Below are 25,489 nucleotides of genomic sequence, written 5' to 3'. Positions count from 1 at the left end.
GGAAAAAGCTCACAATACCCGGTACTGAGTGTGGCTGCTCAGTGCACTTTGCATAATCTTGTTTCTGTGCCAGCTGGCGTGCTGGTACTCCTTTCTGGAATATGCATGCTTAAATGAAAAAAGCTTTCTTAGATGAATTCCTCAGGTCAAATAACAGTTAAGTACAGTTTATAACACATTTCTTTAACTTCAGCAAGATTTTGAAATTGCATAAGAACTAATTTATTAGTCTAAGTATGTAACTCCATTTTTTTTTTCTGAGGGGAGCCAGTCATGCTTTCACCAAATGGGAAATGCGCGTTCTTTAGATTATATTAAAATCTACATACATTTTTTATATGTTATTAAAAAAAACTGCAAAATGCTCAGTTTTAAAAAGTTTATTTTCTCATTGGTTACTATCAAAATTTGTGATTGTATCTATTATTTAAAGAGAATTATTCCCATATTTTTGTTTACAATTTCTTCAAAAGTAACTATAATTACACTTCTCTGTCACATGCAGGATCTATAATACGTATATATACTTCCTTGTGTTGCTAGTTTCTTCACTGTACTTATCCTTTTCAACTCCCAAAGTCCTGAAGGAACTATATAGTTGACTTCCTTTAAATTAATACAAGATTAGCACCTGTTGTTTTTCTCTGCTTTGAATATACCCAACTTTGTCTCTCAGGTTACTTTGAATAAAAGTGTTTCAGTAAAAGTGTTTCAGTAGATGTATAAAGGAGCACAGACACCATATACTGCAATATTCAGTATTCAGTCAATCCGGATCCTTCTGCATTCCTAGTTTGTGCTGAGAACTACAAGGCACAGGAACCTGAGTAGAAAACACTGAGTTACAATAAGTCATCTTAGTTTCAAGAATCAGTTCTCCAGGCAATGTGCTGTAAGCATTTGCTGCAGATTCAAATACATGCTTAGAACATTTATTCAAAATAAACACTATATATGTTCTTTCAATGTAAATCTTTTCTTTCTCATGAAGAAGGCCATGAGAAGCCTTTTATCAGTTTTAGCGGGGTTGCTTCAGCATCGCTTGTGATTTGAGTTCTATATTTTGAAGTTGTGTTTTCATGAGCTTTGATTTCCACGTCTTTCTCTCTCTCTTTTTTTTTTTTTTTTTTTTTTTTTTTTTCATAGGTTGTTTGGGCTACAAGTAGCAGAATAGGTTGTGCAATTAATTTGTGTCATAACATGAACATCTGGGGACAGATTTGGCCAAAAGCAGTCTATCTTGTATGCAATTATTCTCCTAAGTAAGTTGTCTGACACACAAAAATATCTTGAATGGGGGGAAATACTTTGTAGTAATCCAGGAAATAATCCAAAAGGAAATCAGTCTGTTTTTTTTCTGTTTTTTTTTTGTACTGTTACAAAGTAGAGCATTGTTCCCAATGCAGCCTTGGCTGCACAAATACTATTGTGATTTTGTCAAACTTTAGTTTTCTGGCCTTCAATGTAGCTTGACTTTTTATTTATTTATTTATTATGTGAAATAAATAGATTTCCCCATTCTGACCTTGAAGAATGTGTAATGTGAAGTTGATGTTTAAGATCACATCCTATAGGTTATTCCATTTAGGGGAGCGGAGTCTGTTCTCATGTAGTTGAAGGATTTAGATTTACATTGCTATGCTGATATAACACACACGCACATATTAGAACAGCTAATGGCACTACTTCTGATATTTTGGGGGACTTCTAAGTGACTTATAGGATGTTCAATTTATTGAAGCAATGTATGGTCTATGTTAATGTTGGATTTCATTACATATTTGTCAACATATGGAATGATGCTTATCATTAATATTTTAATTTATTATGGCACATCTTACTAACTTTTTTGTTTTATTTTGTTTGAAGAGGTAACTGGTGGGGTCATGCTCCTTATAAGCCTGGCCGTCCTTGTTCTGCGTGTCCCCCTAGTTTTGGAGGAGGTTGCAGAGAAAATCTTTGTTATAGAGGTATGTAGGATTTTGACAGTACAACTGTAACTGGGCAGAGAAATCATATATGTAACCTTTTGCTTTATTTTCTTATTATGCTTTAACTTAGTGGAATAGAATATATTATGCATTTAGTCAAAGACATGGTAGGGTTCCGCTTTACTGTAATGAATGAGATCATGTACTATGTATGATAGATATGTGAGGCTGAGCATCACAAGAAAGTGCAGAGTGTACTGCTGATTTAAGTGTTGTTTGAGAGCTTTTCGTACACAGAAATTTAGACTTTTTCTGTGTGGTATTTATAGATGCTTTTGTAAATTGTAGTGAAGTCTATGCAGTGATTTGTTTAAAGGGAAACATACATTAGCTCAGTGACATAGCAATATGCATTACTATAAGAGAAGAACAAAGCAAGAGTGAATTAATAAATAAATTGTCAGCTAGTGTGATTATTCCTTTTTAGAATTGTCATAATCTTGTATATATTGCATTTAATTATAGTATATAATGAAACAAGTTTTTCTTTTTTTGGAAACTATTATGTATTCATATGGACCATAAAAGCCTCAGAGTCCAAACACCTTCCTTATGGTTCTTGTTTAAGGAAGTAATGAGTATTTCAAAATTATTTACCTTATATGTCATATTTTCAGGTGCAAATTTTTATAAAATCAGATTGCAAACTATTTTTTAATTTGGATTTTTTTTTTTCACCATCTATTTCAATTATTTCCTTTGACCTATTTGTTTTCTGATGGCATTAAGAAGATAGTCCAAAAAAACATTAGAGTCATTTTCTTACCTCATTTGTGCTGCTTTTACTAGAAAAATTCTACCTTTTGTCAGCATACCAAGGATAACTGAGATATATATGAACTTTTCTTCCTGTGAAACAGTGGAAAGTTTTCCTTGCTTTTTTGCTTATACTCTATAACTATTTTATGAAAACAAAATCATGTTATGAAAACATGTCAAGGGTTTTATGTTCCAAATGCATTTTGTCTGAGAAATCTTTTCTCACTTGCTTTCTGAAATAGAAGATTCAGAAAGGCCTTATTCTCCTCATGAGCCAGAAGAGGAAACCAATGAGATTGAACGGCAACGATCCAAAGCCCAAGATGCAACAGCACAAAGCCGACCAAGATCTCATTCACCTTCAAGCTCCACAGGCATTGAGGATAGTGAGAAAAATGAAGTAATAAGCACACAGCAAATGTGTAAGGAATTTAACTGTTTTCAAATGGTCAACAAATTTGAATTACATGGTATCAAATTATTTAGGTGAAATTGCTCTTTTCTTGTTTTAGCTCAGATTGTTTCATGTGAAGTAAGGTTAAGAGATCAGTGCAAAGGAACAACTTGCAATAGGTATGGTCAATTTTACAATTGTCATTACATTACAGTTGTGTTACAGACCGTTATTATTCTAAAAGGCTATTATTCTAAATGTATGTGAACTGAAATACTTTCCCTTTATGTAATCTCAAGTTCTAAGACCAAGTTATATTTTATTTTCTTAGGTATGAATGTCCTGCTGGCTGTTTGGATAGCAAAGCCAAAGTTATTGGAAGTGTACATTATGAAATGGTAAACATTTTAAAATAATTTTTTTTTTTTACAAATAGAATGTTTAATGAAATGTATCTTTTCTTCTGGAATACTAGTTAAAATTGTATTAAGAATGGATTTTGAAGAAAACAGTTTTCAGCCTAAATAAAAGCCTACATCAAATATTTTAAATAGTACCAAACTATGTTTTCATCAGCTATCGTGCATTTACTATCTATGTGTACTTCCTCTTGCACACAAACAGAATGAAAATTTGCATGCCCAAATGTTGGGGTGCAAATTTGTGAAGATGCAAATTCAGGACAAATAGGACAGTCTGTGGGCACAAATTGCTTCGGTAAAACAGATCTACTTATGTAAACTTAATATCTTGCTGCGTAATTTATCAAGTATAACTGGAGAATAGTATAGGAAAAAAAGAGCAATGGTGAACAAATATATTGTATACGAGTATATTTTATCTCTGAATAAGGCAAAGTGATTTTTTTCTTCATTTGAAATAGTACCTACATAGACCGCTTCAAAATTGATAGACTATCTACCAAGTTTTTAATGACGTAATTAAAAGCTGAATTAAATTGCAGTAGAAAACAGTGTTTTTGTCTGACATGGAATTCCTCCTCACACTCTGTTTTTCAGCAATCCAGTATTTGCAAAGCTGCCATACATTATGGAATCCTAGACAATGAAGGTGGTTGGGTTGATGTCACTAGGCAAGGAAGAAAAAATTACTTTATCAAATCTTACAGAAATGGCATTCAATCAATTGGGTAAGCTTCCTTAAAATTAAAATCTGTGGAATAGTTTTAATTTGGTTTTGTTGTATTTTGCCGTTATTCCATACAAACTGTGTAACAATAGTAGTATTTTGCATACTTCTTTTATCATTAAAAAAAGTGAAACTACTGTAAAAGTTTATGTGGATATACAGGTATTGTATCCATTTTGAAACTTTAGCACTTTAGCCAGTGTTTAATGGTGTACAGAGAAGTGATGGAATGATTAACTCATTTGTAACTGCATAGAATTACTGTAGAAAAATAGTGCATACTGACGCTAACATAGATTGCGTTAAATGTTTTGGACAAAGCTGTCAATTCATCCAGTGTTGGTCCATTTACACAGAAATGTATAATAGCTAATAAGGCAAAAATTGTCCAAGCTCGTGTTTAGAAGTGATCCTCTTGTACTGTGCATAGAAGCAATATGAACCAAGCAAAGATGCATCTCTTCTTGTCTTTCTGATAGTTTCATTACAGTTCAGTGACAATTTGCACAATTACTTTGCTCAATATCTGCATTGGCCAGTGATGGGATAGTAATGTGTGCCATGGAAACTTCATTTGGATATGAACTACAGTGTTCAGGTGCTTGTCCTGAGACTTATAGATGACAATAAATCCACATACTCCCTGACATGCTAAAAGTAAAATGAGAAAAGTAGTATATAAAACTGGAGTATATCATGCATAATTTTCTACTGGTAGAGCAGCGCTTACTTATTAGTATATTAGCATGTTGGAATATCAGATACTAATAGTATCTGGAATCTACACTATTCTATGTAGGGAACTCTACAATACCATGTGTAGTTAATATATATGTAATAATACTGTGCATGTAAGAATGTATAAGTAATACCAAACTGAATGAATGCAGTATTTTGCCGAATTATGTATTTGGTTTGTGTATGAACCTAGTGTAACCATTAGAAGCTGTGCTCTGTCTATGTGCTGTGCTAGCCAATTGCACATGCTGTAAAATCTAATGTAATTTGTCTCTTCAACAGATTTACATAATCTAGAATACAGAGAAACACTGGCCAGGTAGACTAAGTTCAGTGTGCCTTAGAACTGGGGCTACCTAGGTAGCACTTCAGGCATTGACATTTATCTGCTTCTTTGGTCATCAAACGATCTGACTGAGGTTTAAATTACACCTCCTTGAAAAGAAGATTCAGATAATTATTTCTTCATTAAATGTTTTGAGACATAAACAGATCATGGGATCACAGACTGGCTTGGATTGGAAGGTAAATTAAAGACCATCTAGTTCCAACCCCCAGAACTGTATTACTTTTGGACTCAGCTGTCCTACAAATGGTAGTGGTAATTAAATTTCAGAAAATTTTCAAAGTGGAAGGAATAGATTTCCTATCACTTTACATGTCTGTGTTTCTGTGCCATTTGAGACAAAACCATAAGAATGTTGTCTATAGAATGTGTTTGGCTCTTATCCTCTAAGAATCAGGACACAGAAATGAGGTATTATTTCTCAGTTTTCTTTTCTATGGGCACATATAAGTTGTATCACATCTGAACATTAAAACCTAATCTGTTTTTGATTTTTGATTCACATTTTAGAAAAATTGTATTAGAGTCCTTATGGATTAAATACTTGTAAACGACCAATACTATACCTTCCTCTCTACAAGTATATGTCACAAAATTTCTGCTGCACAGATGACATAATTCTTCATTGATGTCCTGCATGTTTATGACTTCACATTTTAGAGTGAATTTATAAAATACTATGATCCAGCATTACCCTAGTAAGTCAGTCCCTAAATTGTAGTGTTTGGGATAAATAAAAAAGATTTACCAAAGTTTCACATCTAGTAAATGTCCCTTTTGCAAGGCTATGATAGAAATTATGTATTAGTTGAATTCTTAGTTTTGTAAGGTAGCTATTTACAATAAGAGGACAGTACTACCTGACCAGGATTTCTCTAGTGTTAATGGGTGAAACCTTCAAACAAAAAGACTAGGAAGACCTTGCAGCTGTCTCACCAACGTCTCTGGGTGAATTCTTACATAAGCTACACATAAATATGATGAATATATTATAAAGTGAAGGCAATTTCACTCATAGTGTATGTTCCAAAACTTAGAAAAAGAAATTTCAGCATAACATACCACAGTCTTCCCAGTTTTCTTCAGTGTTTTATATTCAGGATTGCTAATACAGTTGTTTTTTATCCAGTTGTTCTATTATCGGAGCATAGGCTAACGTTTTAAACCATATGTCTACTAGTTAATCAACAATAGAATACAGTCAACTGTTCCTATATCAGTGTTTGGCAAAACTAGGGCAACCAAAGTACGCGGTAACTTAGTGAAAACAAATTGAAAGGCTGTAAAGGAACAAATATGGAATTGGTAGGCCATGCAATGACATGAACCATCCCAAGCAAACAGTTTCCAAATAGCACTTGCAGTGGTATAGGTCACACAGGAGGAACTTGCTTCTAAGGAGACTAGGGAATCATTCCCTAATTATTTTATATTTTAGTAAATAATTTTATAGGTGCTAAAAAGATTATCAGCTTTTTTATTACACTTGGAAAATATTAGAATCATAGCAACTGGGCTAACTAAAAGAGATGTGAAGCAGAACTGTTCAGCAATCATAATATAGCAGCAGAATGTATATACCTGAGTTTATGTAACACCGGGAAATTGATACATCTGGGAGTACTGAAAAAAAAAACAACTTTTTTGTAGTAAACTGAGTTCATAGTTTCACTGATGATAATTGAATATAGATTCAAGATCCACAGGTAAAATTTATTGATATTTTTCAAAAAGGTTGTCTGGAGAAATGTTTTTCAGGCTTGGAGCTTTTGGTAGGAATGAATCTTTGGGGGGAAGTGAATGATCCCTTCTGTTAGATGAATGTTTCTGAGAAATTCTCAGCTGTAGTTTTTGTTTACTATATTTTGAGGGACAAGGAGTTTGCCTAATTTGGTGCTAGCACACATAGGCTATTAGCAAACTAAATTACTGAAAGAGGTTAGCATGCATTCCTGGTTTCCAATTAGATTTACTGAGAGTAGAAACTAAATGTGCCTCTCTAACAAATAGATTCACATTTGTGTAGGGTGGGTTTAATGAGTAAAAATTGACTAAAGACAATGTCTTAAGTTTATTTTTAGATTTACGAATGAAAGTTCTCCTAACTAAAAAGACATAGAAGACTGGAAACATTAAGATATGTTATTTACTGACTATTTCTGTTATATCTTCATCAGAAAATACCAATCTGCTAATTCCTTCACAGTCTCCAAAGTAACAGGTTAGCATTTATTTTTTTATGAACTCATTTATTTTAAACTGCGATTTTCTAAATAGCATAAACTCACTGGTTTCTATACTACTTTTTGCAGTTCAAGCTATCACCTGTGAAACTACAGTGGAACAATTGTGCCCATTTCAAAAACCAGCCTCACACTGTCCAAGGTAAAGTTCTTTGAATCTTTTATTAATACAAAATGCTGCATATTTTCTTTCAGATACTATTTAACTACAGTTGACTTTAACAAGGGTGACAGCAGTAGCTGTAAATGTGAAGGCAGAAATATCTTTCTGTTGTTAATAAATGGCTGGGTAGGTGAAGATGGTCTGTCAGCTGTTTTCATAAGGAAAATTTCACTTTCTTTTGCCTGTTGAGATCTTTCTTTCATCTCTTTGCCAAATCTTAGTATCATATCATAGTATGATAGTATCGTGCGAGTTGGAAGGGACCTTAGAGATCATCGAGTCCAACTCCCGGGATTCAAGCCCTCTGTGTAGCAGAGCGGCACTTCTACCACTTGCGCCACAGGGGGGGATTCAAACCCAGGCCTCCGGTGTTGCAAGTGGCAGTTCTACCACCGTGCGCCACTGGGAGCACACAAAGTAAATCCTTTGTTAGACTGAAGACTGGGAAGGAAATTCTATTTTTTTTTACATTGTTCATTATTAAATCTACACACCTTGAGCAAAACATACTTTATTTCAGTGCATTTGCTTGTAAGACAGATAAATTAAAAGGAACTGATGCAGATACTTATCATAGAGTTAATCAATGTTTTTTGAGTCTTGTAAGATTCAGTGAACAAATATATTTGCAAAAAGATTGACATGTAACTTTTTAAGGTAAGGTGTGGTCTGTAGGTCAGTTAGCACTTTTCAGTCAAATATACGCTTTTCTTCTTTGAAGCCTATGTTTTTGCTCACCAGCAGAAGCTGGTGCCTCAATATTTTGAGGAAGGAAATCGGTAACAGTTCTTAAAACCATAGATGAGTCAAAGGTAAATACACTGTTGCATGATTTACCGCAAGCTAAGCCGGAGATATCCACAGGAGTACTTTCATAGCAGGCCTACCGCCAGTACAGGAAGCAAGTACAAAGCCAGAACTGCTAGGAAAACATCCCTTCATGTAGCACTTGGGTTCATGGACTTGTTTGGTGTTTGGCTATGAGTTCTGGCTTTTTCACTGAACGATGTGGAGAAGTAAGCAAAGGAGTGGAATGCAGGAATGGACAGATACTTCTACCATTATTATTTTTTTCATAATCAAAAACTTAAATGACCTTAATTAAGAAAAATAGCATGTCTTAAAAAAAAAAAAAAAAAAAAAAAAAAAAAAAAAGGAAAAGAAAGAAAGAAAGAAAGGAAAATAACATGAGAACAACTAATTAATTCTGAAGTACCAACTTAAGAAGCATCTCAGCAGCAGTGATATGCTCTGGAATCTGTATATGGACATAACATAATTCTGAAAATGTGACTGTCAGTGGCATTGATTGCACAACCTTGTTTTTCCCTCATGGCCTACCCATAAATCAGGAAGTCTTCAAGGGTTTCTTTGACATCTTACTTCCTTTAGACAAAATCTCTCTCATAGCTGCATCAGCATACTTTGGTGACTGTCTGATAATATTGATAATAGCATGCCCAAAGGCTGTGGCATGTCAGATATCAACAAGGGCATGATAGCAACAGATTGCCTGTAATTTGCTAGGAATCTCATTACCTTCCTGAATTTTCTATTTTATCCAAAAATTGTATCCAAAAATGTTGACACTCATTATAAGTTGCTAATTTCTCATGGCATTAACACTATAGGAGGCCTTCATTCAAATATTCAAATATGAGAAGATATTCAGCTGTACAGTTTAGATAGGATACTGTAGAAGCAAATAATAATACACAGGCTTTATAACTCGACTCAAATGTGTAAAATGAAAATATCATAAACTTATCCAAAGAGAAGAAGACCAGAGCTTTGAAGTATGTTTTCAAGCACTTTATTGTGAACAAGTTACTTTAGGGATATTTTCAGTCAGTATTATCAAAAGCTCAAAACTGTAAGCCTTTTAGCATTGGTGTGGACCTTTGTGTATAATACTCACTAATGCTGATATTGAATATGTTATAGTAGTACTCTTTTATCATTCTTCCTAATTGTGCTATATTTTCAATATTTCAGAGTGTATTGTCCTTCTAACTGTATGCAAGCAAATCCACACTACGCTCGAGTCATTGGAACACGAATTTATTCTGATGTAAGTTCTGTGATTTACATTGCATTATGTAATGAAATGTAAAGTTCTTTGTAAAGCTATTGTTGCCGTGTGCTTCCATGGTTCAACCCCCCCCCTTGCCCCAGGTTTTAGCATTACCCCCGCTAGGGCCAAAAAAGCCACTGTGACTCAGAAGATGGCTAAAATGGAGTTTTTTGGAGTAAATGGAGTAATTAACACCTTATACACTTTGATCACTTCGTCTACTCCCCCTAGAGTGTACGTTTGAAATGCGTGCCCAAGATACATCACAAGGTAGGGGACAGAAGAGGGGAGGTACTATCACGTCACATCCCAAATCCTTGTTAATGCCTACAACATCTCCCCCTCCCCAAATACATCAAGGTTCTGCCTCATTAACGCCTACAACAAGCTATAATGTAAAAGTAATGTTATTAGATAAATATTCGGTTTTCTTCCACATGCTAATTTTTTACACTTCATATCATAAAAAAGATGACTTAATAGTCTTTTCAGCAGTTCTTTGTCTTTAAATACTCAGACAATTCAATGGAAATTTAATTAAAAACTCAGTGTAGACTTCAGTAGTTTCTGGACCCATGTTCTTAGTTTTTGATCTAAATTCCCATTGATTTGTTCAATATTGACAATATATATTCACTTAAATCCTTGCCCTTTAGTCCCTAAGGCAACCATATTTCTTGACTGACTAACCTAAATTACTCTGAAAATAAATGCCCACACTATTATTGTTTTGCATATTTCTTATCTTCTTAGGTAGCTAAATATTCATAGAATGACTCTGATATATTTGTATAAATTATCTCATGTTGTATTATTTTAAGAAACTAATGCTGAATTTTCTGTCATTCTGTTTCCTAGTCAACTTTTATTGTTGCCATGTCTTCTGTATATCATATTTAGTTTCCAAGTGAATAGCCAGAACTAAATGAATATAAAGGAGGAATGCACCTCCTTCGTCATCACACTATGGAGAAACCAGGATGTAGTGGCAGAGAGAGCAGTTCACTTTGTTATCACTTTGCTGTATGTTGTAACTGTCTTCTAGCTGTTGTAAAGAGTAGTATGGCAGCCAGCTAGGTTACTTGTGTAACTTGAGTCCCAATCCTGAAAACACTTTTGTACTTGCTGACAAAAGTGCTACCTGTTTGAAAAGCCCTTCCTGTTTAGTAAATAACATTGATTTATGCACATGCAACCTGACCTTTAATGTGCTTAAGAGGGAAGCAAATATAGATTCATTGATGGTTCATTTTGTGGAAGACAACTTTTAGTTTTGAGGTTGCAGTCAAAGGTTACAGCCAAATTTTCCTAGTGAGATAGATGAGGCTTTGTTGTGAGAGAAGGAAGACATGTTTCTGTTTCACTTATACTAGAGGACATCTTATAGCATATGTTTATTTTGTCTGGAAAAATCCTAGATGGATTTTGTTAGAATTATGGAATTATGCTTTAAAGATATTGGACGTACTTTCTCATTATTCATCTCCACTGTATAGAAATGTGTGCTGCCATACTGCTTTTAGGAAAAAATTGACATAAAAACAGGTAAAAAGTCAGTGATGGGAGTCTTTTTGCCAACTTCAGGTGTTGCTAGAGTAGATATAATCACTGAAACTTCTCCTCTAGGTTATTTTTACAGCAGTTTGCAGTAGTAGTGGTAAAGGAGATAAATGGACAACTGCAGTGGAGAATTCATTTGACCTTTTCTGAGTGTCTATTTCTGTGTGAGATGAATAGCCAAGCAGAGATGTCCATTCCTCTCCATTTCCTACAGAAGGTTAAGGTTCCTAAGGCACTCATCTCAGATGTAGACAGATGCATCCTACCTATATTTGTGCAGATGTTTCTTTTGATAGTGTTGTCACTATAAGATTTTCTGCAGGTTTTTGTTGTTGTTGTTTCTATCATATAAAGTATTTTAAAGCTAAGAGGCTTTTAATTGAAATTTTCTCTATCTAATGTGATTGTGTATTTTGTACACCATAATTTATGACTGAACTAGTTTCATGTTAAGTATTTATAGAGAACATCTAACAAGTGTGTCCTCTTTTTCAGATTATCATGTATTCATAAATTTGTCCATAGATACAGGGAATTCATTTATCTACATATCATAGCAAATGTATTTCTAATTGCAGTCAAAGATCTTCTTTGCTAATTCCAGAAAATCAATTTTTTTCTTATGATGTTCCTGCAAATTCTTTTTTTTCTCCCCACATATCTGAATGTATGTATTAATTCATATATGTATATGGCTGTTTTCACTAGTGCTTAGGCCACTTGCACTGAGTAGAAGAATTTGATTGCATAAATGTTCATTAAAGACAAGTAATTAACAGATGTCACTTCAAAAATATGCATTTAGAAAATAATTTTGGTAGTATCAATGGGAAACTATTTAATCATTTCCTTTTCTATCTTCAGTTTGATCACATATTCATTCTTAAATTCCCAGTGTTTCGCAGCTACTCCTATTTGTCCTGCTCCTGAAAGGAATTGTTCTCTGATTTGTCAGTAGCACCACAGAACTTTTATTCTTTTATTCTCCATCTTTTATAGCTTTGACATTGCAATAACTATCTCTAATATAACTAAAGGAAAACCATCCATTATTTCATCCTCTGTTCATCTAGTCTGCCAACTATTGTCTCTTTTTCTGTGACAGATGAATTATAACTGCAGTTGATACAGTCAATGTCTATAAACTTGTTTGTGGATGGAGTCACCTAATACTAATACTTTTTTGTTCTATACCCTCTACTTTTCATACCTTGCATTTGTTTCTGCTGTCTTGAGGTAGATTGCAAGCTCTTTAGAACAAAAGTATTTCTTACTCTGTGTCCATGGCACAGTAAGATTCTCTTCTGAAAAGAGCTGTTACGGTATATATAAAAACTGGAGTATGTTTCGTTCTCCAAAAACAGAAGAACAAATTACTCATTCTTCACATGGCTCAAACACATTGTCATCTTTGTGCCTGGTGAGGTCCTCCTGCTATGAATTTCTGTATGGCAACATCCAGCTGCAGTGTGCCTTTACTACTGTGCTGTACCACTGTTTGGCTGTGACTGGGGACTAAACAGAATCTCCTGATTTATAATAATTCATGGGACATGGGTATGCTTTTCACTATCTCTCTGCTATGGAAATGAAAGCACATACAACATTTCACTATGAAAAGCTCAAGAATTTAAACGTTTCTGATTCTTGAAACAAAATAGGCTGAAATAAATGATTTGGGGATTGTGCTGTGAAACCTTGCTGAAGAGACAGTGGCTGTACTCCTGTAAATTGGTTTAATCCATATGTATAAAAATAAAAAAAAAAATAAAATAAAAAAGAAAAATAAAAAAATAAAAAATGAAATCTAACCTTCTCCTCATTCTTTCTTTCTTAGATATCCAGTATCTGTCGGGCAGCCGTACATGCTGGCGTAGTCCGCAACGAGGGCGGTTATGTTGATGTTATGCCAGTAGACAAAAGAAAGGTGTACATTGCTTCCTTCCAAAATGGCATATTTTCAGAAAGGTACAGAGCCCATTTTCTAGCATTACTGTTTACCCTTCACCTTGATAAGATTATAAAGTCTTGCATTATGTCTGTTTGTACCTGGGGCACAGCTAGTAACCAATGAGGCCAACACGGGTGATTTACAGAGGTTGTGTAACAGCTGCAGTGACTTTGGAGAAGCTGTGGTACCAGAGCTGCCTGCCTCCTCTAAGCCCATAAATCATTATTCTAAAAAGCAGCTTATGAAAAGAAAAATATAATAATCCTCTTGTTTATTTTTCTGGTTATGTTGCAATAGAATATTTAATTAAAAATATCACTGGTTTCTTTGGGATTTTTTAAAAATAATAACAGTGATCTATTCTTTCTGAGTTAGAGGATCTGTGATAGGCTGATACTGGTAGCTGGTTGCTGGTTTGTTCGTTCACTCTGAAATGGTCTTTACAGGATTATATAGTATCAAACCGATAAGCAGTGTCCATGAATGATGCACAGAAATCTTTAAAAGTTGTTTTAGTTTCTATTTTGTAATGGTTTTGCTGTTTTTAAAAATTTTTCTGAAAGACACAGATGTGTTGTGGAAGTCCCTTTATTAATTCAGTATAGTAGCGAGTTCCATGATGATAACACATGGCTGCACATTGCAAATCGAATTTAATTCCTGAAAGAGCTCTCCAGGTTCTGCAGGAAGAAAAACATATAACCTTAATAAAAACTTTCTCAGTCCTGTAAAGCTACGAATGATTTTTACCTCTGTAAAATCTCAGAAAGTTTCTTTAAAAAACTTGGAAGTAAGAGAAAGATATTTTTCTTATATGTATATTTTTTCTATTAGTTGACAGGCAGTTCTGCCCCTTTCTTTCATAAACCTCTGAGCAAACCAAGAAACTTGTAAAATATGTATTTCATTTCCTTCGTGAATAATTTCATTTACATATTCATTGGCCTTTTCCTGATTATTGTCCAGTTCCAGCAGAAAGGATGCTTCCTTATTATTTCTTTTGTTCTCCTTATAAAGTCCTTCACTGAGAAGAAAAGTAGTTAGAAAAAGTGTTGCATATTTCATCATTATTTGTACTTTGCCGTCTTGGTCAATGTTTTGGAGACCATTGTCATGATATATTTTTTTTAGTGAAACTGAAGAACTGTAATGAAGATTGCAGTGCCAGTGGAGACAACGTATTTAATTACTCCCTTTTTTATGTTCACTCCATTTCCCCTTCTTTCTCAGGTGTGCCTCAAATAATATTTGCAAAAGGGAAAAGCATTAGACCATTAAATATGACAAGTTATTTCAGTTCTCATTACAAAAATATTTATTCCGACAAAATGTAATTGTTTTCGTTGTTGTTTCTTTTGAAGCCCGTATTTAATCTGTTCAGAAGGCTATCGGTACTTTATATTTCCTTTGCTTTTGTAAAATATGAATTCTGTTTAGCAGTCCATCCTTTAGAGTATAAACAATCAACGAGGAAAATGCTCCCTTGGATCTGCGAGTTATATCTGAGTGTAGATCTTTAAATAATCAACGTATGGTGTATGCTTTTGCTGGTTTCCATAAACTGTTCTTTAGCATTTTGCTTCACTAGAGCTTTATTCTTTAAATCAGAATCCCTCCTTACAAAGGAAATTTGAGAGTTACTTGAAATTCGTACATTATGATTTTTTCCTAATAAACTTATTAGAAGGAAAAAAAAAAAAAAAAAAAAAAAGATATTAAAAGTTATGAGTGGTCATAGTTGCAGATATCCAGAACTGTATTTAACAATTCAAAATAGTTGTCATCATAGAAAAAGTGCCATGATCATAAAAATAACAGTAGCATTTTTGTTTGTTTGTTTTTGATGTCTCAGTTTACAGAATCCTCCGGGAAGCAAGGCATTCAGAGTATTTGCTGTCGTTTGAATCAAGCAAGTAGACTATAAAGCAGGCAAGTGAAACCACAGCACTTGGAGGAGAATACTGAAGACCATTTCTTATCATCGCTAAAATTTGTATAAAGCTGTAACATTCTTGTACAGAAGATATACACTGCTTCCCACCAAAAAACTTACGTATAAATTTTAATGAAAAAATCTTTAAACATGGGAGAACTATCCATTTGAAAATCTATATTGAAAAATAACAGTATTTTGAATCCTGTGTTAAATATTGCTATATTTTCTTAGCAGATACTCCTAGACAGCTAATTCAATGCTCATAAATGTTCTGTTTTCTTCGTCCGAATATATTATTGTATGGTGCTTTATATATGCCACTAACAGTAACCTTAAAAATAGGGAGGCCTGAGTTTTTATTTCTAATGTATATAAAAGAAGCCATCCCAATAATTCAGTATAACAAATCATGCCTTAAAGTAAAATAAAAATATATATAACTTGTTGATGATTTGCAATAGCATTAGCCATGCAAGCATAAATGAAGAGCTAGAATGTTTTTCAGTTTTCACACAAATCATGACAAGCTCAAATACAATTTTTAAATGAAATAGAAAATACAGTGAAGTACTTTAGAGAAAACATATTAGTATGTTTTCCTCTAAACAAACATTTCTACAAGAGAGGGCCATTCGTATTTGCAATTTCTTAAATACATTTATAAATACAGTGTTTATTGAATGCTGCTAAGCTCTTTAGTTCAAGGTACTGATTCACTATGGCCCAATCCTTCCCTTACCTTATAATGGCAGATAGAGTGAGATGTACAAAACCTTGAAGGATCTTAGTCTGAAAGTAAATTTTCATATTCAGAAGTGGAGTAACCATAAATTAAGCCACAAACCATCAGATCTGCAGTGCAGTTCTGCATACATACACTTTACTTTTAGCACATGACTCATTCCATTTACCTAAATTGGGTTTCAGAAAAAAAAAAAACAAAAAAAAAAACCACCATAGAATTGTACACGTTCATAGTTATTTGCAAGCTTGATGGCTTAAGCTGTACATGGTATCCGTACACTATATAACATCATGAGGGTAAATTTTAAGAAAATAGCAACCTTATTCCTCATGACCTGGCAAATATTCCTGCAGGCCAGGAAGTGTAGTGATGCAGAGCCCTGTGGCAATGGCCATTTGTTGCTTCACCAATTTCTTGAAATTCATTACTGGTGAACAGCCTTGTGCGTTAATTTTACCATATTATGGTATATGAAGAACATGTAATGGTGATACTATGTTTCTTTCTATGAAAAGTGTATTGTGCTTTAAGACTGAAAAGCTGTTAAAGTATATTTTTGGTATTTTTTTTTTTTGTTTGTTTGTTTCTGTTGTTGAATTTATTTCCTTTCAACTTGTAAACTGATTCATATTCTTCATACTTCAGAATATTCTGGCTTCTGTTTTGCTACATGTACTACCTCATGTAGTTAGACGAGCTTTGTTAGGTTGGTTTTGTTTTTTAATCTGTTTTGAATAAAAATTATTTACTTAGAATTCATTGGATGGCCTTTATTGTTCAACTGTTTCCCCTGCCTTGAAGAAGAAAAATCAGCAGCCACACAAAGGTTCCTTCTTTTGCTCGATGAATTATTGCAAGTTATACAACCAAGCAGTAGACACAGCCTGAAATTTCGAAAGCTGGGGAGGCAACATAGGTACGCAGCTTCTATTAATTACATTGGGAATTCTCTGAGCAAGTCTTGCAGTCATTTTTCAAGTTTAGCCAGGGTATTTGGGAGCCAATTGTTTTGATATTGTAAAGGGGAACTGCATCAGAAAGCCAACGTTATAAAAATAAATAAGCAAACAAAAAAAACCTGCCACCTTTTTCTACCTCAATCCAGCCCTTTGCTCTTCTGGTAAATGCTTCTGGTGAGAAATGTTCCTAGTAATTTCTAATTGAGAAATCTGTTTAACTGATGAGGGAGACAAAATGTGGTGTTGGCAGGGGAGGATGCACTGGAAGAAGCTTTATGTAGATTGTGCAGTAATGTCACTAATCAATGATCAGAAATGAAACCATAGTGCAAGTAGACTTTGACTGCGAAGGGGCACCAAGTCACTCAAAGGCCTGGGACAGTTTCGCACCACCATTCTTTAAATAACAACAACAGTTAAGGTTATCAGAACACAAAATGGAATATGGTGATTGCTGAAATTAAGAAGAAGACCTGTTACTATTTTCCCACTACACTGTGGGAAGGAAAACAGGGTTCCCTAACAGACAGAAGACTTTCCTGGAGCTGGGCTTTACAGTCCAGCAGCTAACTTGTTGACATGAGCTACCAGTGCTGCAGAGGCTTGGTGGTGAACCAGCTCCCTGCTCTTTGACCAAGCACATAGCATTCCTCTCTTTGGACAGAGCAGAGCCCAGGATAGAGGGAAGGATACCCCAGTCAAACCTTCAGTCATAACCACACTTTCCTTTCTTCCTTTCACTACTTGTGTGAAGGGGGTTCTAGATGGAAATGCAGCTACCACGCCAAATTTCTTTTTCCTATACTTGTTTTCCTGAACTCTCTTTTTTTCTTTTCTGTTTGTGATGTCTTTTTGTGTTCTGCAAGTCTGCTTTCTGTCCTCTCTCTCCCCTTTGAAGTCCAATCTATCTTTTCTGGGTGTTCCTGTGCAAGGGATGGATCCATGGCAATGTAACAACAAAGAGAATGTTTTGCGGGGAAAAAAAAATTGGGGACAACCTCTGGTGTATTTAGAGTTACTGGGAGCAGCTCTCAACACTGTTGAAAGAAGGGGAAGTAACTCTCCTCACACCTGTTGAACAAATTTGGGAGCCTGGTTGCTTTTCCACAGGCACTGACTCTAACCTATTAAAGTAGAGATCCCCTGTCAAAAATGAGAGAAGTATCAGTTTGCCAAGGGTTGTAAGAGTTGCAACAAAGCAACTACATGCCAGATGGCTACGACTCATTTAAATGAGTAACCAGCCTATTTGAGAGCATGTTACGGCATAATCAAAAAATATAGAAGAAAGTAAGCTTTCAAATTCTGAAGAACTGCTTGGTTAATCAGAAAGTTATAAAATGATGGTATGAAATTTAAAACAATAAAAAGCATAAACAAGAAGAGAGCTGAATTCATGCTGTTCATAAATTGTAGCTTCCTCACAGAAAACATCAGCAGATAGCTAACAAATGTAATTAACACTGAACCTTAACAATCCTCTTCCAAAATAAATAAACCACTCTCCACCTAAAAACCCAACCTGTTACAGTACACTGATATCTGCTCTTTATGAATTTGAAAGGGTTAAAATAATAAGAAATGTAAAACCAATAAATGCAGTAGACCCTTAAAAGCGTATCTGAAGCAAGGAAGACTACTGTGAAACTCATTCCACAATCCTGCAGTACGTCTTATTACAACTTGCAATCTTTTCAAAAGAAAACCATATGAATCACTTGGAGAGGGATCAAGCATTCATCAAGTATAGTTTGCCTGCCTAATGAAGCAGTGTGCATCAACCGTGGTCTCTCTGCTATGCTGCATTGATTACAGATGTAGTGGCTAATTTTATGACTAAACAGCAGTTAGAATGATAGCAAAGTCATCAGACACAAGTCATTCAAGTCTCACCATTCCGATAAGTGTTTGGGAATATTTTAGTTTTAGGGAACTTGGGACCCATATTCATGCCAGCAGACTGCTCACAGTACTAGGCAGATATAAACTATGGATGGGGAGAAGTAGTTCTTAAACTTCATGAATACTGAAATATACACAAGACTTTACAGACTTCTCTGTGTCTCATTTCCATGTAGGGGACAGTATGATCTAAAAATTATGCAAAAGGCATTTTTGGAACTAAACCTGAAACACGGGTTAGGATAATTTGTATGTCAGTAAGTTTGTGGGTTTTTAACTGATGAAATACCCAGTTTTTTATTTTATGTAAATACCCAACTGTCAGCTTTGTATGGATTATCAGGAGACAATAAGTAATAACAATGATAAAAGAAGAATAATACCTACTTTTTTTTTTTTTTTTTTTTTTTTTTTTTTTTTTTTTTTTTTTTTTCTTGTATTGATGCTTATTCTTAGAAAAAATGCATGGCACTTCATTCCATATAGCAGAGATATAACCAAGTTACTCACATATACAGTATCTTTTATGTAGCAGTTGCTTTTGAAGTATGTTTTGAATTTGGCTCAAAGCTCAGATAAGCCAGCTTCCTGTGAATACACAACGGAAGGTTTATTTCCTACAATTTCTGTAGTAATACAAAGAGTCAGATTTAGAAATGTAAATATTTTGAAGTGACGAAAATTATTCATACGGTTCAATATTCTGTTTGGAAATTTATATAAATACTGTATGAAATGCTGTACTGCCACACTTTCTATTTTAAGGCCTTTTATAGCATCTGTGAAACTCTAGGGAATAAAACAAGGAATGAAGAGCCTGGAGAGTTTTGTTTCACTCACTGTTTAAGATGCATCTTACAGGGCTTTAGATGAACAGATGAGAGCACACTTTAGTATTCAGAAAATTGCGTATGATTTTATAAAGACATAAATTGTGCTTATGGGAACAGTAACCATGCTGTCAGCCTCAGCTCTTGCCTGTCTTTACTCTCACAAATAAATGATTAAACTGATCTTTTAAATATGGTCCCTATTGATATTATTGATATTACTCTTATTAAATCAGGGGTCCTTGCCATGTACTGCGACAATACAATCCAATGTGATTCCTGCTCCAACTTAACACAGGATGATAATGCGACACCTGAAATTTGCCATCAGCTGTTGAATGATCCATCTTAAATGTCTTGTTCATCTTAGCCTGGTTGCTGGGAGACAGATGTCCAAATCATAAAATCATAACAGTTTTTTGCACAAAGTGCTAGCAATAAGCCTTAAACGTTCAGAAGCTAGCAGCACCTGAAAACCCGTGTTAGACCAGCTGTTATAATAAGGTACACCTAAAATATGAGAGACCAAGGGAAGAAAGTCAAGAACAAGAGAACAAAGTAGCCAGTCATGATGCTCCATATCTAACAAGTCACACTGATTTCTGCAGTAATTACCCAAGTTACTCAATTCAGTATCTGCCCCTGGTGATTTATCAAATATTAGTTTTGTCTTCTCTAACAATGGTGTGAATGTCTGAAGGCTAGCAGCGAAATTGTTGGTTAAGAACTGAGACACACTGGTCAAACAACTACAACAAATTTGCGGTACTCCATTTCTTTACAGGCCAAATACTTTAATCTTCAATGCCAAAAACACTTGGGCTTTAAAATCCAATGATTTAATTTAAAGCGTAGACATTATAAGGAAGTAAAAATGTCAGTGTCTACTGAGTGTTTAGTAAGATGTTCAGAAAGCCATCACAGCTGAACAGAAATTGCTGTGTCAAACACCAGCAATATTAAAATTAATTCTGAAATTTTGTTGCACATAAGGCATGCGCTGGCTTTTTGATGACTTTTAACAAACTTCGTTTGGTATGTCTGCAGATAATTCTGTGTGAATGTTGTTTATGAAGACAGTATTCATCCTAGGAGTATCAGCTTAGAATAAATGCAAGAACTCGTATTAGATTTCCTCCTGCATCTATATGCAATTTCTTCCAAAGTCTGAGAGACTCCACAGGGTTTGTAGTAATGTAAATTATTTTTATTTTTATTATTTATTTTATTATTATTATTCATTTGTTTATTATTATTTATTTTTATTATTGTTTTTTATTTTTATTATTCTCAGGAAAAAAAAAAAAAAAGTGCTAAGAGGTACCAAATCTCTGAAACTTAACCCCATGTTTGAAAAACAAGTACTTCAGTTGCTTAATTATTCACTTAGGCTTCTTTATATGCAATGTACATAGCAAGTTTGGCTTTGACTTGTCATAAATTACTGCTACTGTACATCCCAAACACAAATTGGAAACAGTTGCTAAGTAAATCTCCCTCTAGTCAGTCCAATCTCCATTCCTTATTTATCTGTTAAAATCCATCTGTTTCTTGTTGGTGGTGGGTGGTTTTCTTTATTCATATTGAAAGATCATGTCTTCTGAATAAGCAATTCTTTTGTTGTGTCAGAACGACCTTTGGGCTGCAGGCTGTGCTAAGCACAGAAACAGAGCAATCGTTTTATGCAAAAGGACTTAGTCTCAGATTTTGGATTTATCCCAGTTCCATACACAAAGAAGTACATTGTATGAGTTGATTTAGTGCTTGCTATAGCGGAGGTGATAGTCCTACTCTGGCATGGCTATAACTGAGATGAAGAATAGATTTGTGAAAAGCTCTGAGCTCCACTCTCTTTTATTTCTCTTATTCTTATAGAAGAATTCAAAGAATAAATCATAATAAAGATTCATTTCAGTATTTTAAAACTGTGTGGTTACTATCCTAAATCAAATAACCTTCGGATAAGGCCACATTCTACAGAAAACAGAACAACATGTTGAGTAAGGAGAAAACGGGATGGAAGGTATGTTCCATGGTACTGTCATAGAAAGCTTCCCAAACTGCTTAATTTGTTTGTATTTATGAAGTGTTCTAAAATGAACATTGATCAAGTTTCTCTTAACTTCTAGGATGAATCTTTACTTAAGATTGAAGATATGAAGTTGCCAACCAATCATTTTATTTTGAGTGAATTGGAAAGAATTTAAAAATGAACTTAGTTTCTTATAGTCTGTTTAGCTCAAAGCTCTTCCCTTTGCTTGATTTCCACCAGTTCATTGATCAATAAAACCACACAATACTCTCCAGACAAATAAATTCCTAGACACCAGTGTGTTAGGAGTGAAAATTCAGAGCATTAGACAATGGTAAACAGTTAGAAAGGATGTAATAATATGAGGATTAGTCTCACAGTGCAAGGAAGATAATCTGCACATGGAGAATAAAGTCTGTGTCTCTTAAAAGCCGATGTAAGGGATATAGATACTTTCCTTTAAGTTACTGACAAAATGGTATGTGTTAGCTGGAATACTTGTTATGCAGTACAACTTCTGGTTCTGACCCTGAAGTTACTTAAAGTATCTGCACAGTTGAAGTTGCGACCCAACTCTCACTCTCACGACTCATACCTAGTGACAGAAGTGACTGTAAAACAGAAGTCGCATCTCTCCTCCCACCTAACCTACCTTCTTTGAGCCTCAGCAAGGCATAAATTCTTCCTTTCCTTCCTAGTAAAAAGTAGGAGTTATAAAGAAAGAGAAAATCTTGAGAGGATATCTGTGGTGATACTGTACTGCACTGCACAGCAGGGTGAAAGGGATGGCAGACTCCTTGCAGGGCTCTGTCTCTGGAAATGTTCATGTGAAATCAGAGAGGAGAGAGAGGGAGGGAGGGAGGAACATGAGCATGTATGAGGAAGTATGGTAACAAAGGCGTCTTCAGCACAGGGGCAAGACTGACAACAGAGAGTTTTTGTTCTCTATACAGTTTAGCAAACCATATTATGCAGCAGTCAAGCTGTTTATTGTTAGAAAAAAAATGCTCAAAATTTGATAAATGAAAGGTTGGATTATCTTCTCAGTCAAACTGTTGTAAATCAGTGAACAGAATAATCTCATAATTACCTGTAATGCTCCTCAAAAACTGGAATATAAAGAGCTCTGCTTTTCTAAGCTATAAGAATATTTCTGAAAGAACTGATGTATTCATCAGATGACTAGAGCTTCATAAAATTTTACCTATGCCAGTATTTCAAATGTTTTTGTCAAAGAAAGATCAGCAAGACCTATTCTGAATGTCTTATCTCAGTACCAGATGTCTTAATGAGATAACTTTATAAAAAGGTAGCTAATCCATTTCACTGGGACATTCAAGTCATAGATAATCACAGAATTATGCAGTGGTTAAAGTTGGAAAGGACTTCTGGAGGTCATCTGGTCCAACAGCTGCTCAGGGAGGGACACAGAGCAGGGTTCCCAGGCCCATATTCAGGTGGCTTTTGAGTGTCTCCAAGGAGGAGACTCTAGAACCTCTCTGGGGAGTCTGTGTCAGCAGTTACCAACACAGTGAAGCATTTCCTGATACTCAGAGGGAGCCTCCAATGTTTCAGCTTGTGCCTATTGCCTCTTGTCCTGACACTGAGCACCAGTGAGGAAAGGCTGGCCCTGTCCTTTTTGCACACTCCCTTCAGGAATTCATAGACATTGATGAGATCTCCCTGAGCCTCCTCTTCTCAAATCTGTGTAGTCCCAGATGTCTAAGCCTTTCCTCATAGGAGAGGTGCTTCAGTATCTTAATAATATTTATGGCCCTTCATTGAGCTCTTTCCAGTATGTCCAAGTCTCTTGTACTGAGAAGCCCAGAATTGGACACAGTACTCCAACAGTGGCTTCAGTGGTGTTGAATAGAGGGAAAGGATCACCTCACTCAACCTGCTGACAATGCTCTTCTTCCTAATGGAACCCAGAATATCATTAGCTGCCTTCATGGCAAGAGCACATTACTAGCTTACATTCAATTTGGTGTTGACCTGAGCCACCAGGTTCTTTTCCACAGAGCTGCATTCCAGCAGGGTTTTCCCCAGCATGTACAGGTGTCTGTTGTCGTTCCTCCCCAGGTGCAGGATTTTGCACTTCTCCTTGTTGAACTTCATGAAGTTCTGATCAGCTCATTTCCCTCTGGATGGCATCAGAGCCCTCTAGTGTATCCGCCAACCCTCACAGTCCTATGTATGTCATAAACAAGCTTGCTGAGGGTGCATTCTACCCCATCATCCAAGTGATTAATGAAGATGTTAAACGTGTCTGGACTCAGTATTGACCTCTGTTTACTGGCCTCCTACTGCACTTGGTGCTACAAATCACCACGACCTGGGCCTGGTCATTCAGCCAGTTTTCAATACATCTCAGTGCCTGCTTATCCAGATTACACTATGCTAGTTTCTCTGTGATAATGCTATGGGAAACAGCTTTGATCTACTGACAGGAGGTGTCCTCTTTATGCCTTGCCTCTAGGGCTTCCTACCAGTCTGCAAGCAATCTGCTCAGTATGTTGTGATTTAAGCCAGCAAGCAGCTAAATTCCACACAGTCTTTTGCTCACTCCCTTCAATTCCAGTGGGATGGGAGAGTGAATGGAGGTAAAAAAAAAAAAAAAAAAAAAAAAAAAAAAAAAAAAAAAAAAGGTATAACTCATAGGTTGAAAAAAAAACAAAAACAAAACAATTTAGTAAGATTGAGAAAGAAGGGAGAAATAACATTAATGAGAATTATATATAAATGTGTATATATATATAAAACAAGTGAGGTACAACACAATTTCTCACCACCTGCCAAACAGTCTCCATCCAATCCCTGAGCAGCTCCCGTCCCTCTGGTCAGCTCCCCTCAGTTTTATAGCTTTTTCACATGATGTTGTATGGTATGAAATATCCTTTTGGCTGGTTTGGATCAGCTGCTCCAGTTCTGCCCCCTCTCAAATCCTTGTGCCCTGCAGCCCCTTGCTGGAAGATGGGTATGAGAAGCTGAGAAACTGAAACTGTTACTGTGTTATCGACATTATTTTTGTCCTAAAGCCAAAATATAACATCACACCAAACACTATGAAGAAAATGAATTCTGTCCTAGCTGAAACCAGGACACAGTGGCTACTGTTTCAGAAGTTTCATGAAGGGATGAGTAGGAATGTTTCTCGTTCTGTAAGTGGAGGCAGCCCATATATGTAGTGCTGAACAAGATTTCTTATGTTATGCTACCATCTTATTTCCAGGCTTCTCTCCAGAAATAAAGATTTCAGTTTAATAGTCTGACTCTCCTAACTGGATATATGCCTGTGACCTTCATCTAGATCTAAACAGTGTCTCCAATTTCCACTGTCAGGAACCCAAAAACCCCACCTGAGAATGTGTCCCTACAAAATGAAACAGTCTGCTGAATGTGATGACCAGTTTTGATTATTTAGATGGATGTAATTCAATAATTACTGGTGGACCACTTCAGACATAAAGTATTCTGTCAGTTTATTCATGTCAGTGTACATCAGATGAAGGCTCCACTCAGAGGATTTAATGTAAAATTGTGATGCCATCTGCAATGCAATGAGATGAGATAATATTCTGCAAAAGGCAAATCCTTCCTACATTAGCTCCACAAACAAAGAGATTTGAATGTGATGAATGAACTGATGTAAGAAGATATTCTTTGTCTGATTTCCCTGGAACAGCTCTGTGTGGAACAGAGGAAGTAAAGCATTCA

The 25,489-nt window shown here is 35.3% G+C and overlaps 1 protein-coding gene across 1 annotated transcript in view; it reads left to right on the top strand.

Moving 5' to 3' along the window:
* CRISPLD1 (cysteine rich secretory protein LCCL domain containing 1) overlaps positions 1–16,802 on the top strand; it is a 34,951-nt gene extending 18,149 nt beyond the window's left edge. Inside the window, exons 5-15 of the mRNA XM_072328972.1 lie at positions 1,147–1,262; positions 1,870–1,970; positions 2,993–3,172; positions 3,263–3,323; positions 3,476–3,542; positions 4,164–4,294; positions 7,555–7,598; positions 7,690–7,762; positions 9,779–9,854; positions 13,255–13,385; positions 15,221–16,802. Coding sequence (XP_072185073.1) covers positions 1,147–1,262; positions 1,870–1,970; positions 2,993–3,172; positions 3,263–3,323; positions 3,476–3,542; positions 4,164–4,294; positions 7,555–7,598; positions 7,690–7,762; positions 9,779–9,854; positions 13,255–13,385; positions 15,221–15,272 — 1,032 coding nt within the window. The 3' untranslated portion in view covers positions 15,273–16,802. The remainder of the gene's footprint in view (positions 1–1,146; positions 1,263–1,869; positions 1,971–2,992; positions 3,173–3,262; positions 3,324–3,475; positions 3,543–4,163; positions 4,295–7,554; positions 7,599–7,689; positions 7,763–9,778; positions 9,855–13,254; positions 13,386–15,220) is intronic.
* The last annotated feature ends 8,687 nt before the right edge of the window (positions 16,803–25,489 follow it).

This window comes from Excalfactoria chinensis, chromosome 2, assembly GCF_039878825.1.
Source record: "Excalfactoria chinensis isolate bCotChi1 chromosome 2, bCotChi1.hap2, whole genome shotgun sequence".
Classification (NCBI taxonomy): Eukaryota; Metazoa; Chordata; class Aves; order Galliformes; family Phasianidae; genus Excalfactoria; species Excalfactoria chinensis.
Note: the sequence above shows the minus strand (reverse complement) of the source record. Positions and strands in the feature narration are given on the sequence as shown.